Here is a 13,555-nt window from a genome sequence, read left to right as displayed (position 1 = left end):
ATTCGCAAACCCTCATTTCAGATCGGGACTTCTGAGCGCAGATTGCAAATCATTAAATTCACAAAATGATTGGCCAACCCACTCCGAAGTTCCGATCCGAATAAAAAGATTCACAAACCTGCTCTGAAGTTCCGATATAAGTCAAATGATTCCTGATATGTGCCCCGAAGTCTGGATCTAAATCAAACTATTCACGATCCCGCACCGAAATTCCATTGTAAAGTCACGAATTGAATTAAATGATTCTTGATCAGCACTCTTAAGTTTAGATATAAATCAAAAGATTTGCGATCTGCACTCTGTAGTCCTGATCTGAATAATCATTCCAAATCTTCATTTTAGTTCGGGACTTCAGAATGCGAATCGCGAATCATTTAACTTGTAAAATGATTGGCGAACCCGCTCCGAAATCGCGATCTGAACAGATGATCTGAACCAAGTTCCGATCTGAAACAAAAGATTCACGAATCCGCTCCTTCCGATCTGAATAATGATTCAGGAACCGTCATTGAGTGGCACTTCGGATCACGATGCGCGTCCAGATGTGAAATAAATTGATTCGTGATATGCGATCTGAATGGAGCCCTTCTAAACAGTGTTTTAATCACTATACGTGTTTTTGAAATAATTACAAGCAATGCCGAAATTCGAAAACGAACGGCTCTTGATCTGTTTTTTGCTAGTGAATCGCTTGAACTGAATGATCGAAGTCACGAGTTTGAATCAATCGGAGCGGTTCCAGCGTAAATGACTCACTAAAATGAATCGTTTTGTCTGTTTCTGTTTTTCGCGTCCTCAGCCATGTTTACAAGACACATTACTCACTACTACTGGCTTAGCTTGCTAGTTTCATGGCATTAACTGAAATAAACGAAAATGTATGAGGTTTTCAAATAAAATATCCATATTTTCATTTAAAAGATGACATCCAACACAAATCTACCAACATATTCAGGTGAGCTAACCGGTTTACTGCTAACGTTAACTCTACGGAAAAAACACTCCATTAAAATGACAAGGTGCACCTCAAAATTCACGTTAGATGGAAACATTGTGCATTAAGATCGAGTTTGTAGCTTAATTGACTATATTTTATATAGTTTTAGCACTTGCATCGTCATCTCACACAATTTAAGTTAATGTTTAATTTATCAATATATATTGTAATAATTATTTGAGAAATTGCTGTTGTATCTGTTTGTAGCCTATACAGAGTGATAGTCAAAGTGCAAATGTGACAATTGTTTCTAATAATTCATACAAGAAAAAAAATGTATACAAAATGTAATATTTTGATGTTTCTTTTATTAATGTGACATTTTTTAATTGTTTTATGAAATGTCTGCTATAAATGTTAATAATAATAATAGTTTTTTAAAATAATTATTAATTATTAAATGATAATTTAGCAATTGTTTCTAGCTTTCCTCAGGTGGTGTTGGTGGGACCCCTTCTAAAAATGTACGAAAGTGATCATCCGTGTTAAGTTCTGGGTGTTTGACCAACAGTTGGCATTTAGAGTAAAAATAGGTCACTACCAACCCAAAATTACTAAGTAAACTGACTCCTACTTGAGCAATTGACTTATCCTTATCATTTAAACTTGTGTAGATGGGGATGAACATCACCCACATTACACAGTAACTCAAGGTTGAGATAGTGATGTCTCTAGCCAGGTTGTACTGTCCAGGCGGCTTTAGAGCCATGAAAGTGGCCATGAATGACACCAGTGCCAGCACAACATTGAAACCAAGCATCAAGCCAAAGTTTAGCATGGGCTCCACTGGACAACGCAAAAAGGTTTTCACGTAGGTCACCTCCAAACTGGCAACGTATTGGGTCAGAGAAGGAGCCTCTTGGGCGAACCAACCACACAGTCCCGCTTGGACCCCGCAACATCCCAGAATCACAAACAAACTTCCTCGTCCTCGTATGTTCTCCAAGTGTTCAGAAGACTTTTCAGGGAATTCTGTGATGCACACAATCTGGTAAGTAAAAGATGATAGTGGATATAAATATCATGCTGTCTTGTTTTAATATATACAGTTAAGGTCAAACGTTTACATTGCCCTTTCAGAATCATTAATAATGTCAATTATTTTTCCAGAATAAGAGGGATTATACAAAATGCATGGTATTGTTTATTTAGTAGTGACCTGAATAAGATATTTCACATAAAAGGTGTTTGCATAGAGAAAATAATAGCTGAATTTATAAAAATTACCCGGTTTAAAAGTTTACATCCCTTTGATTCCTAATACTGTGTTGTTGTTACCTATATAAGCTGTGTTTTTTTGTTTAGTGATAGTTGTTCAGTCTCTTGTTTGTCCTGAACAGTTAAACTGCCTACTGGTCTTCAGAAAAATCCCTCAGGTCCCACCAATTCTTTGGTTTTCCAGCATTTTTGTGTATTTTAACCCTTTCCAACAATGACTCTTATGATTTTGAGATCCATCTTTTCACACAAAGGGACTCATATGCAACTATTACAGAAGGTTCAAATGCTCACTGATGCTTCAGAAAGAAACAACATGCATTACAATTGAAGATCAGGGTAAATTTAACTTATTTTGACTTCTGGGAAACATGTAGGCATCTTCTGTAGCCTCTGAAGGACAGTAAAAAATATATTTAGGCAAAATAAGTAAAATGTATACATCCCCATTCTGTTCAAAAGTTTTTACCCCTCGGCTCTTAATGCATGGTTTTTCCTTCTGAAGCATCAGTGAGCATTTGAGCCTTCTGTAATAGTCTGTAATAGAGTCCCTCAGTTCGAAAGTGTGAAAAGATGGATCTCAAAATCATACAGTCATTGTTGGAAAGGGTTCAAATACACAAAAATGCTGGAAAACCAAAGAATTTGTTGGACCTGAGGGATTTTTCTGAAGAACAGCAGGCAGTTTAACTGTTCAGTACAAACAAGGGGCTCATGAACAACTATCACTAAACAAAAACAAAAAACAAAAAAACAACACAGTTGTGGATCATTCAGGTAACAACACAGTATTAAGAATCAAGGGGATGTAAACTTTTGAACAGGGTCATTTTTTATCAATTAAACTATTATTTTCTCTTGAAGGCTATACATAAACATCTTTTATGTTAAATATTTTATTCAGGTCAGTACTAAGTAAACAATAACATGCATTTTGTATGATCAAATACATATGTATACTGTATATACTACTGTTCACACTTTGTCTTCATAATGTTTATTGTTGCAAAAAATTAAAATGGCTTATAACATGCATTGATGCTTTTTTTTTTAGGATCACCTGAAGGGAAATGGTCAGAATGACCGAGAGGGCCACGGTTGGAAAAAAGGCGTTTAGTGGCTCCTGCAGACGGCACACGATGTCTCCTGGCTGACCCAGGAACAGCACTAGGCTTATGCATGCTCCCGCTAGGCTCAACAGCATAAGGCCACTCAGTGGTCCACCTGCAGTTTTCACAAGTGCAGTTCCTCTGTGCCTGAAGAATAGAGCCCCTACCCAAACATGCGTCGCTAGCACCAAAATTCCTCCCAGAATGAGTCCGATTGACTCATAGTTGCCCCAGTCCAGGTACGTATAGATGGGATAAACGCAGCTTGTGCTTCGTAGGGTGGACCACTGGCCAACAGGACATAATGTACACTGGATATCATCTATAATCAAAAGAGGAGGCAGATAAAGGTTAGTCAAGATTAAACCGAAAAGCTCTTAAAGGGACAGTTCACCCAAAAATGAAAAAGTCTGTCATTATGTCACATTGATGTGCTTATTAGCTTTCTGGACTTTAAACATATCAGTTGCTGTCTATGCAGAGTTAGAAACATGCACAAAGGTCTTACAGGTTTAGAATGACATTAGGGTGAGTAATTAATGGAAGAATTTTCATTTTTGAATAAACTATCGCTTTAAATGCATGCATTTCTATTTACTAAAGTATCACAGGCATGTTGGATAAAGTGGTTATGGTCAGAGCCAGTAGTTAGAGCCTTATTAGTATTGTTAAGAATGACTTGAAATCCTAATTTGTTGTAGTCACAGACCTGAGCTGTTCAGGAACGTTCCATCCTTGCAGTCAATGCAGTCGAAACAGCAAGAGTGGAAGCCTTTAACTCTGCGCACCTGTCCTATCCCACAGTCTGAGGAGCAAGTGGACATTGGGACCTGTTACAGAGATCATTTGTCAAGAGGTGTTGGCTCTTGGAGGCACCAGTCACAGGTTTGGACACACCTACTCATTCTCTATTACAAGACTTATATTAATCTACAAAACTAATTTTAAAGAAGAAGTTCACTTTCAGAATAAAAATGCACAGATGATTTACTCACCCCCTCGTCATCAAAGATATTCATGTCTTTCTTTCTTCAGTCGTAAAGAAATTTTGTTTTTTAAGGAAAACATTTCAGGATTTCTCTCCATATAATGGACTTCTATGGTGCCTGTGAGTTTGAACTTCCAAAATGCAGTTTAAATGCAGCTTCAAAGGGCTCTAAAAATCCCAACCTAGAAAGAAGGTTCTTATTTAGCAAAACGATTGGTTATTTTTTTTAAATTTGACAATTTATATACTTTTTAACCTCAGATGCTTTTTTTGTCTAGCTCTGTGTGTACTCCCATCTCATTTTCTCCTCCAACTTCAAAATCGTCCTACATTGCTGCAGAAGTACCGACCCAGTGTTAACAAAGTGAACGTGCAAAGATCATCAAACGCTCTTTACAAATAAAGGTAAAATAAGTTGGAGGAGAAAATGAGATCAGAATTTTTTGACATACCCTAACTGTGATGAACCTGGATACACAGAGTACACACAGAGCTGGACAAGATGAGCATTTGAGGTTAAAAAGTATATAAATTGTCAATTCTTTTTAGAAAATAACCAATTGTTTTGCTAGATAAGAAAATAATAGCTGAATTTATAAAAATTACCCGGTTTAAAAGTTTACATCCCTTTGATTCCTAATACTGTGTTGTTGTTACCTATATAAGCTGTTTAGTGATAGTTGTTCATGAGTCTCTTGTTTGTCCTGAACAGTTAAACTGCCTACTGGTCTTCAGAAAAATCCTTCAGGTCCCACCAATTCTTTGGTTTTCCAGCATTTTTGTGTATTTGAACCCTTTCCAACAATGACTCTATGATTTTGAGATCCATCTTTTCACACAAAGGGACTCATATGCAACTATTACAGAAGGTTCAAATGCTCACTGATGCTTCAGAAAGAAACAACATGCATTAAAATTGAAGATCAGGGTAAATTTAACTTATTTTGACTTCTGGGAAGATAAGACCCTTCTTCCTAGCTTGGGATCATTTAAAGCCATTTGAAGCTGCATTTAAACTGTATTTTGGAAGATCAAACTCGTGGGCACCATAAACGTCCACTATATAAAGAGAAATCCTGAAACGTTTCCTCCGATAATGTTTTTTATGACTTGAACCTGATCTTGAATGGCAAGGGGGTGAGTAAATTAATTATCTGTCAATTTTTATTCTGGAAATGAACTTGAAATCTTTGAATTAAACAGACAGTTCATCCAAAAAAGAAAAAAAAAAGTTCTGTCATCATTTACTTATATTTTGAAAAATGTTGGTAGTCAAGCAGTTGACTTTCACAGTATAGAAAAAATATTATTGACGTCAATGGCTATTGTCAAAAACTTTGTTGCCTACATTCTTAAAAAATCTTTTGGGTTCAGCAGGAGAAATTCATACAGGTTTGGAATTACATGAGGGTGAGAAATGATGACAGAATTAAAATTTTTAGGAGAACAATCCCTTTTAAAGAGACCACTGATGTCACATGGGATATTTTAATGATGTCCTTAATAGTAATTACATTTCTGTCTATGCAGGGTCATAAAGCTCTCGGTTTTCATCAAAAATATCTTAATTTGTGTTCCGAAGATCGAAGGTCTTACGGGTTTGGAACGTCATTAGAGTGAGTAATGAATGACAGAATTTACATTTTTTGTGTGAACTGCCTTTTTATGGCATTTTGAGATCATGAGAAAGTGTGTCAAAACTATTGGCTGGTAGTAAAACAAAGTAATATGATGCACTTTGCATAAAAAAACAAGCATTTCAAGTGCAAATAGTGTTAATGATTCTATTCATACCTTTCCGTTTACCGTGTGCCATTTCATGTTGTTTTTATTAATTGTGAGGTTCTGAAAAAAGTATCCAATTACTTCGAAGCGCACAGTGCTGTCAGTAAAGTTCCATTGCATGACATCGTAGCCAAAGTTTGGATTACCTTCTTTATCAAACTTAAATGTGACCCCCAGAAGATCTACAGAAACTTTTTGGAGACTCCGTAGCAACTGTAGAAAGGATCATAAAGTGCTCTATTAGTACACTCTTCATCTTCTAGGATAAAACCAGCAGATTTACAGAAATAATAGCTTGTGTGTGATTACCTGCCATGGATAAACATTGTCAGTCCTAGGATTTAGAGCACAGTGGGTGGCGTTGCATCCGAGCAAGTCATGCAGTGCATGTGCAACACAGTAGACGGCAGTATACACACTGAAAGCTGATTGCTGCACGAGTTCTATCTCCACCATGCTCACGTTGGCTTGACCTACATAGCTGCATCTTGGGCAAGGGTTGTCCAGAGGAGAGATTTCTGTATCTGGCTGTTGGGGGAATGGCATCTGCTCTATTTTGGTGAAAAGCTCACGGACATAAGGAGTGAATAAGTCAAGAGGTCTGGAGATGTCTGCAAATGCTAGCACTGTTCCTATTGATTTGATCCCGGACAGAGTGGATACAACATCGCTCAGACCCCATGCTGTGCTTGCGACCCAAACGCCAGTCATGTTTCGTTTGATTACCTGATCAGATCACAAAAGCATTTAGGACCAACAAAGCCTGTAGACTTATTATGAATATAAAGCATTGAATGAAAAAGAGAGGATCATTAATTATATGTTAATATTATTATTATTATTATTATTATTATTATTCTTTTTATTATTATTAAGTTTTTGAGCTTTAAATGTAAAGTCAGAGAAAAATCTATATTGTGAGATTTAAACTCCGAATACACTCTTAAAAATAAAGGTGCTTTAAAAGTTTCTTCAAGCAATGCCATAGAAGAACCATTTTTGGTTCCACAAAAAACCATACAGTCAAAGGTTCTTTAAAGAACCATCATTTCTTACCTTTTCATAATCTGAATAACCTTCTTTAGCCTCAAAGAACCTTTTGTGAAACAGAAAGGTTCTTCAGATGTTAAAGGTTCTTTATGGAACTATTTAGACAAAAAAGGTTCTTCTGTGGCATTGTGAGGCACCTTTATTTTTAAGAGTGCACAGAGGAAAAATTCAAGAATTATGAGACATGAACATGAAGTTCTGACTTTTTCTCAATTGTAAGAAAATATTTTTTTCTTTCACAATTAGACTTCATGAAACCTTGCAGTTTGCAGTTTATATCTTACAATTCTGAGAAAAGGAAAAAAGTCAGAATTGCCAGTATATATCTCGCAAATATTTAACTTTTTTCTCGCAGTTGTGAGTTTACATCTCACAATTCTGACTTGTTTTTTGCAATTCTGAGAAAAAAGATTTAAACTTACAGTTCTGACTTTTTTCTCAAAATTGCGAGATATAAACTCACAGAACGTAAGATCTAACCTTACAATTTGTAAGAATTTTTTTTTTCCTCAAAAGTAGACTTTAAAACTTGCAATTCTGAGTTTATGTCTTAAGATTCTGAGAAAATAAGTCAAGAAGATTTTTTTTCTTGCAGTTGTGAGATTACTTGCAATTCTTAAAAAGTCAGAATTTTGAGAAAAAAAAAATCATTTTTTCTAATTTATAAACAAAAAATACATTAAATTTGAACAATCAATAATTGTTTATGTAAAGGGACTCACAAATGAGGAACATCACAAGCAATTGGTCATAAAAGTGAACAAAATTTTCAGTACAGAATGGCAATTTTAAAGTAAGTTCCTTTGTTTTTGGTTGTAGATTAGGTGAGCAATGTGTATTAGCTTTTAAAGAGAAACGTTGTACCTCTATGTGAATTTATAGAAATACCAAAACTTTTGTTAAATTGTGACCACAATTGTTGGTGTCATGTTAATGTATTTGGGAATCCAGCAATCCTACAGAGCTATTTCACAGTACATTCTTAAAAATAAAGGTGCTTCACGATTCCATAGAAGAACCTTTTTGTCTAAATGGTTCCATAAAGAACTTTTATCATCCAAAGAACCTTTCTGTTGGTTAATTAAGAACATTTGACTGAAAGGTTCTTTGTGGAACCAAAAAAAAAATGTTTTTTCTATGGCATTGCTTGAAGAACCTTTTGACACACCTTTATTTTTAAGAGTGTATTGCAAACTTTTACTTCAAGTCAAGTCATCAAGTCATTTTTTCATCATACAACCTGTTTAAAGTTGCATAAAGCTTTTCACCTCTATGAAGAAGTCTCTGGCCGGCTTGGGTAGAGAGAAAACCACCACCACTCCCACTTTGGCTTCCACAATGCGATTGACAATCTCTTTCACCGCTTGCTCTGGATCACTGTATACAGGAATCAAGCCCTGATATGCCACGCAGATGGACTCCTCATTGGCCATACTGGAGAACTGCTGCTGACCCTTCTGTCCGTATTCATCGTCGCTACCTACTACAGACACCCAGTTCCACCCAAACTCTTTCAGAAGCTGCACCATGGCCATAACCTGCCAGCGATCACTAGGAACTGTGCGCATGAAGGACGGGAAGGTCTCTTTGTCACTGAACATGTCGCTTGTGGCACCATAGCTAATCTAAAAATGTTTAACAATTAGAGAAATTGAAAAACAAGAGGAACAAACAGTATTTTGCTTATCGGTAAAAGTAACACTTAAAGGGATAGTTCACCCAAAAATGAAAATTTGATGTTTATCTGCTTATCCACAGGGCATCCAAGATGTAGGTGACTTTGTTTCTTCAGTAGAACACAAATGAAGATTTTTAACTCAAACCGTTGCAGTCTGTCAGTCTTGGCAGTCAATGGTTTCCAAAGTGTAAAAAAACATACACAGACAAAACCAAATTAAACCCTGCAACTCGTGATATTACATTGAGGTCTTAAGACACACAACGATCGGTCTGTGCAAGAAACTGAACAGTATTTGTATCATTATTTACCTCTGATCCACCAGAACATTCAGCTGTTTGAAGCGTGTGCACTCAACTTGCTCTGGCCAACACTCCCAGATGAGTTTGCTCAAGGAAACATTATCTTTTAGTTTTTAATCGGTTGCCAGAATCAGGACAAGCACAAGTAATTACCATTTTAAAAAGGCCAATATGCACTCATGTAAACAATGAGTGACTTTGTGTAAACAATGAGTGACATGCTCAGGATAGTAGAACTTTCTGGATTCAGATTAGTGTTGGGCGATATGCACAATTTTCATATCGTCCTATCGTCAGCCTGTGAGATCGCCGATACACGATACTATCGTGCTAATTTCTTTAATGATATGTAAATATGTCAGTATGTAATAAATTCCTTATTCTTTTTGTTAGGGTAGTGCATGTGTCTAAGTTGTGCGTGTACAGAGCGCTGACGGTAGTTCTGTTGGATAGGTTTAAGTTTACTTTCGGTTTCATTCTCTGCTATCTTCAGGGAGCGGTAAATGTGCGTGCGTGAATGTAAATGAATGTATCTTTCTATACCCGTCATATTTCGATGATGTTACCGCTGTATGTCTGATTGTTGTCATCAGTTCATGTTATAGTTCAGTTCATATTGATTGTGGAGAAACGGTGCCCGTGTAATTCACGTGCGTATGTTTAGCGCCATTTTATCGCATCGTAATTCTAGTTAACGCATACAGATGTTACTGAGGTGAATGTTTATGTTTACTATATACAGACAGATTCTCATATATCGTATTTAATTCAGCCTAAACCACACTTTACTACCTCTGTTATCCTAATGACTGACACTTAATCTATGTACACTGTATGATGAATAAATCTCTTACCCATTTTCACTGCACGTTTATACCGCGGCAAGTTTCTGAGGCATCCTAGAACCGACTCTCCGCGCTGCATCGCTAAAGTTAGGTGCCTTTTTGATGCATAATAATAATAATAATTAAAGCTGCAAGCAGCGATGAATGGGCCCTCGCACACGGGCTCACCGCCTCTTTAGGAACACAGCTAATGGTGGGCAGTATGCTTTTAATACAGTAAAAATAGGAGAAATATGTGAAAGTCACTTAAAAGTGCCAAATTTCCTGCTGCCAGCTGGTGGCGCTATGCCTATAACTGATTATTGGCATGTAGATGTGTTCAGGCCAGCACTTTTATCAAACATATGAAGTTTGGTGCAGATTGGCCTTGGTATGTTTGAGTTAGTGAAAGATATGATATATCCTGCTGCCAACAGGTGGCGTTATGATAATATCTGAATATTGGCCTTTAGGTATCTTCAGGCCAGGACTCTTACCAAACCTGTGAAGTTTGAGGCAGATCAGACATTTTATGGCTGAGTTATAACAACTTCTATGTCCATGGCGAAACATCAAACGTTGTCACGCCGCCACAGACACGCCCTATAACGAAAACTCAAGATCTTCGCAATTTAACATCTCTAAGGCCTCTAGATCAGACTGACCAAATATAATGTTGATATCATTAAATCTCTAGGAGGAGTTTGCTACAAGTCACAAAGGGCTTTAGATTAGACTCAGCAAATTTGGCGTTTATCCGAATAAATCTCTAGGAGGAGTTCGTTCAGATACAAGGCCTGAAAATGGCAAAAATGACACAAAATTTGTTGAGAAAATTAAAAATAACCGACTTCCGGTTGGGTGTCAAATTTAGCTCCAAGAGGCTTTTTTGTAGGTATTGGTGTGTTACATGTGTGTACCGATTTTCGTGCATGTACGTGAATCACAGCTGAATGCGCACACCGCGGAACGTGTAAAGGTGGCGCTGTCGAGCCATTTTGTCACACCCACTTCTACAACCCATATCAGACGTAAATTTTCGCCAGGTCTGATGTGTGTGCGAAGTTTCATGAGTTTTCGGGTATGTCTAAGTCCTCAAAAATGCGATTCATTTTGGAGAATAATAATAATAATAATAATAATAATAATAATAATAATAATAATAAACGGAGCAGATTCAATAGGGTCCTCACACCATCGGTGCTCGGGCCCTAATAATAATAATAATCGTCTTACTATTGTCAAAGGCATCAGCAACAGGCGATATCTTTGACTATCGTCGATACACGATACTATCGTCTATCGGCACAACCCTAATTCAGATGGAAAAAAATGATCATTTTGTGTCTTAGGACCTCAATGTATCGTCATGAGCCGTATGATTTAATTTGGTTTTGTCTGAGTTTTTTTACTCTTGAAGATTTGGAAACCATTGACTGCCATTATATGACTGACAGACTGCAACGGTTTGAGTTAAACATCTTTGTTTGTGTTCTACTGAAGAAACAAAGTCACTTATATCTTGGGTGCCCTGGGGGTAAGCAGATAAACATAAAATTTTCATTTTTGGGTGAACTATCCCTTTAATGTCAACTCACCAGTGGCATCAAGAAAAACCCAATCAGCTTGCCAATAACTGGAACCAACTCAGAGTTGTTCGGTCCTATGATAGCTATAACACGAGGCTTGTAGTCGGTGTAGTTACAGGCGACGTCTAATTCTTCTGTTGATTCCTTTGTGAGAAGCTGAAGGACGGGTCTCATGACAACGGCTGGTTGCATGCAAGTGTCATAACTCTCAAATCCCAGTGTGACTCCAGGGAGAAGATTTGGTTTAGAGTTGATCTCGTCCAAAGAGTACTTCATCGCCAATGCCAGAGACAGACCGTATGTGCTTATACTGCCAAAACAGAGGGATATAAAGTGATTTTAGGAGCATTTTCAGATTTCTAAACTATCTTTCAGGATTTTACCTGTTGCACTCAAGATCATCAGGCTTCACCCGTTTGCTCAGTTCACTGGTGAGTTCGTTAATGGGGAAAAGTCCTCCTATCAGAACATCTCCAGGCGATTGAAAAAGACTTGTTGAGATGTTCTTGAACCACGATGGCGTCTCGCTGAATGCAGATCCAAAAATGCCACAGAGCACCAAAAGTGTCCACTCTTTAGCCATGCTGAATCCAGAAGGAATGAAGAATTGCATCAATATATCATGGAAGCTATTAATTAAAAGTCAAATAGCTGGACTGACCTCAATGGAAGTATTGCTTAGGCTCTTCTAGTTTTGATATGTTGTGATTCCCTCAGAGGCTATGATTATGATGGTTTGACGGTCAACTGATGACACGTAAACACGTGAAACGCCCAACCCACACTTCTGTGATCAGCTTACATGTGCTTTGCATGGAAATTAGGGGTCTACATCAAGTTTCATTCCGGCTTCACATGAAAATGTTATGGTTTCTCCTCAACGTTCGAAGAAAGTTTTAAATGACATTGATAATTCGCAGAGAAAAGCTCTCGTTCACTTCGTCCGTGCTGTTTTGTTAATTGTTGGGCTTTTTTTTGCTGTTTATGCAAAGGTCAGAATTTTTCATTCACTGGATATAATGTTATAATTTTTATTGTTCTTAAACAAGGTGTTATTTCTCAGTCACAGTACTTGTTTAGAAACACTTTGTGTCATGCAGTGACCGAACACAAGCCCAGAAGAGAGATCTGGGTCAAAATATTTGTCTGGAAAAATGAGTGTTGAATAAACAATGGAAATGCGGCAGCTTGCACAATGCATTTGTACAGGAATTGTGGGAATTTCCATAATATTTGTTTGTGGCTTTGATTCAAACTGCTTCATGATGAATGCTGGCCCATGCATGAGTGATAGTGATTTAAACATTGAAAGACGTCATCGTAGACCTCTGGCACAAATATGCACAGTGAGAACTAAGAAATTATTTATCTTAGTTTTCAATCTTCGGATTGTTTAATATCCATCCAAATGTTTTTATGATTTATTTTAAACAACTATCAGAGAACTCATAAACTGAGAAATCTAGAATTTTGTGACCTAAGACTTATGTTACTGAATATTCCAAATATGCTTTTGTAATTAATTTCTACTCTATTTGCAAGTTACGTAAAGTCACGTACATACTCTTCTTAATACTGTGGGAGCCTAGTGGATTTGCGTAAATGTTACATCAGACATATAATGTCAAAACTGTCGGTCAGATATTTGCATGACAATTTGACTGTTGTTCAAATGAATTCCAGCCTCAGCCACATGTTTAAAAGCACTTTGCATACATTTGGAGCGCAGGACGTAGCATTTCCCTCTTACATCTTCATTGGTCTTAGTTTTTGTTTATGTCTTTTTTGTAAATCTCAGACAGATTATTGTGGTTGATGGGTTAAAGGGAGAGTTCACCCAAAAATGAAAATTGGATGTTTATTTGCTTACCCCCAGGGCATCCAAGGTGTAGGTGATTTGTTTCTTCAGTAGAACACAAATGAAGATTTTAAACTCAAACCGTTGCAGTCTGTAAGTCATATAATGGCTGTCAATGGGCACCACATCTTTGAGAGTAAAAAAAAAAAAATACACA

The 13,555-nt window shown here is 37.0% G+C and overlaps 1 protein-coding gene across 1 annotated transcript; it reads right to left on the bottom strand.

Moving 5' to 3' along the window:
* Positions 1 to 1,418: 1,418 nt before the first annotated feature.
* On the bottom strand, positions 1,419 to 12,123 carry LOC141294185 (taste receptor type 1 member 3-like). Its single transcript, XM_073826273.1, has 8 exons — positions 11,924 to 12,123; positions 11,550 to 11,850; positions 8,416 to 8,772; positions 6,407 to 6,823; positions 6,107 to 6,310; positions 4,034 to 4,154; positions 3,276 to 3,646; positions 1,419 to 1,985 (listed from the first exon to the last, which is right to left on the bottom strand). Exons 1-8 carry the CDS (start codon positions 12,121 to 12,123, stop codon positions 1,419 to 1,421), a joined length of 2,538 nt encoding a protein of 845 aa, XP_073682374.1.
* Between the last annotated feature and the right edge of the window lie 1,432 nt (positions 12,124 to 13,555).

This window comes from Garra rufa, chromosome 20 (genome assembly GCF_049309525.1).
Source record: "Garra rufa chromosome 20, GarRuf1.0, whole genome shotgun sequence".
Lineage (NCBI taxonomy): Eukaryota > Metazoa > Chordata > Actinopteri > Cypriniformes > Cyprinidae > Garra > Garra rufa.
This window is presented reverse-complemented; position numbering and strand designations above follow the sequence as displayed.

What these genes read in the sequence shown, in the direction of transcription:
- LOC141294185 (XM_073826273.1), bottom strand. Translation starts at nt 12,123, where the DNA reads ATGGCTAAAGAGTGGACACTTTTGGTGCTCTGTGGCATTTTTGGATCT. An exon ending in GGTTTTTCTTGATGCCACTG is followed by an intron (nt 8,773 to 11,549) that starts GTGAGTTGACAT and finishes AAACATTTTTAG; the next exon opens with ATTAGCTATGGTGCCACAAG. An exon ending in CCAGAGACTTCTTCATAGAG is followed by an intron (nt 6,824 to 8,415) that starts GTGAAAAGCTTT and finishes TGATCTGATCAG; the next exon opens with GTAATCAAACGAAACATGAC.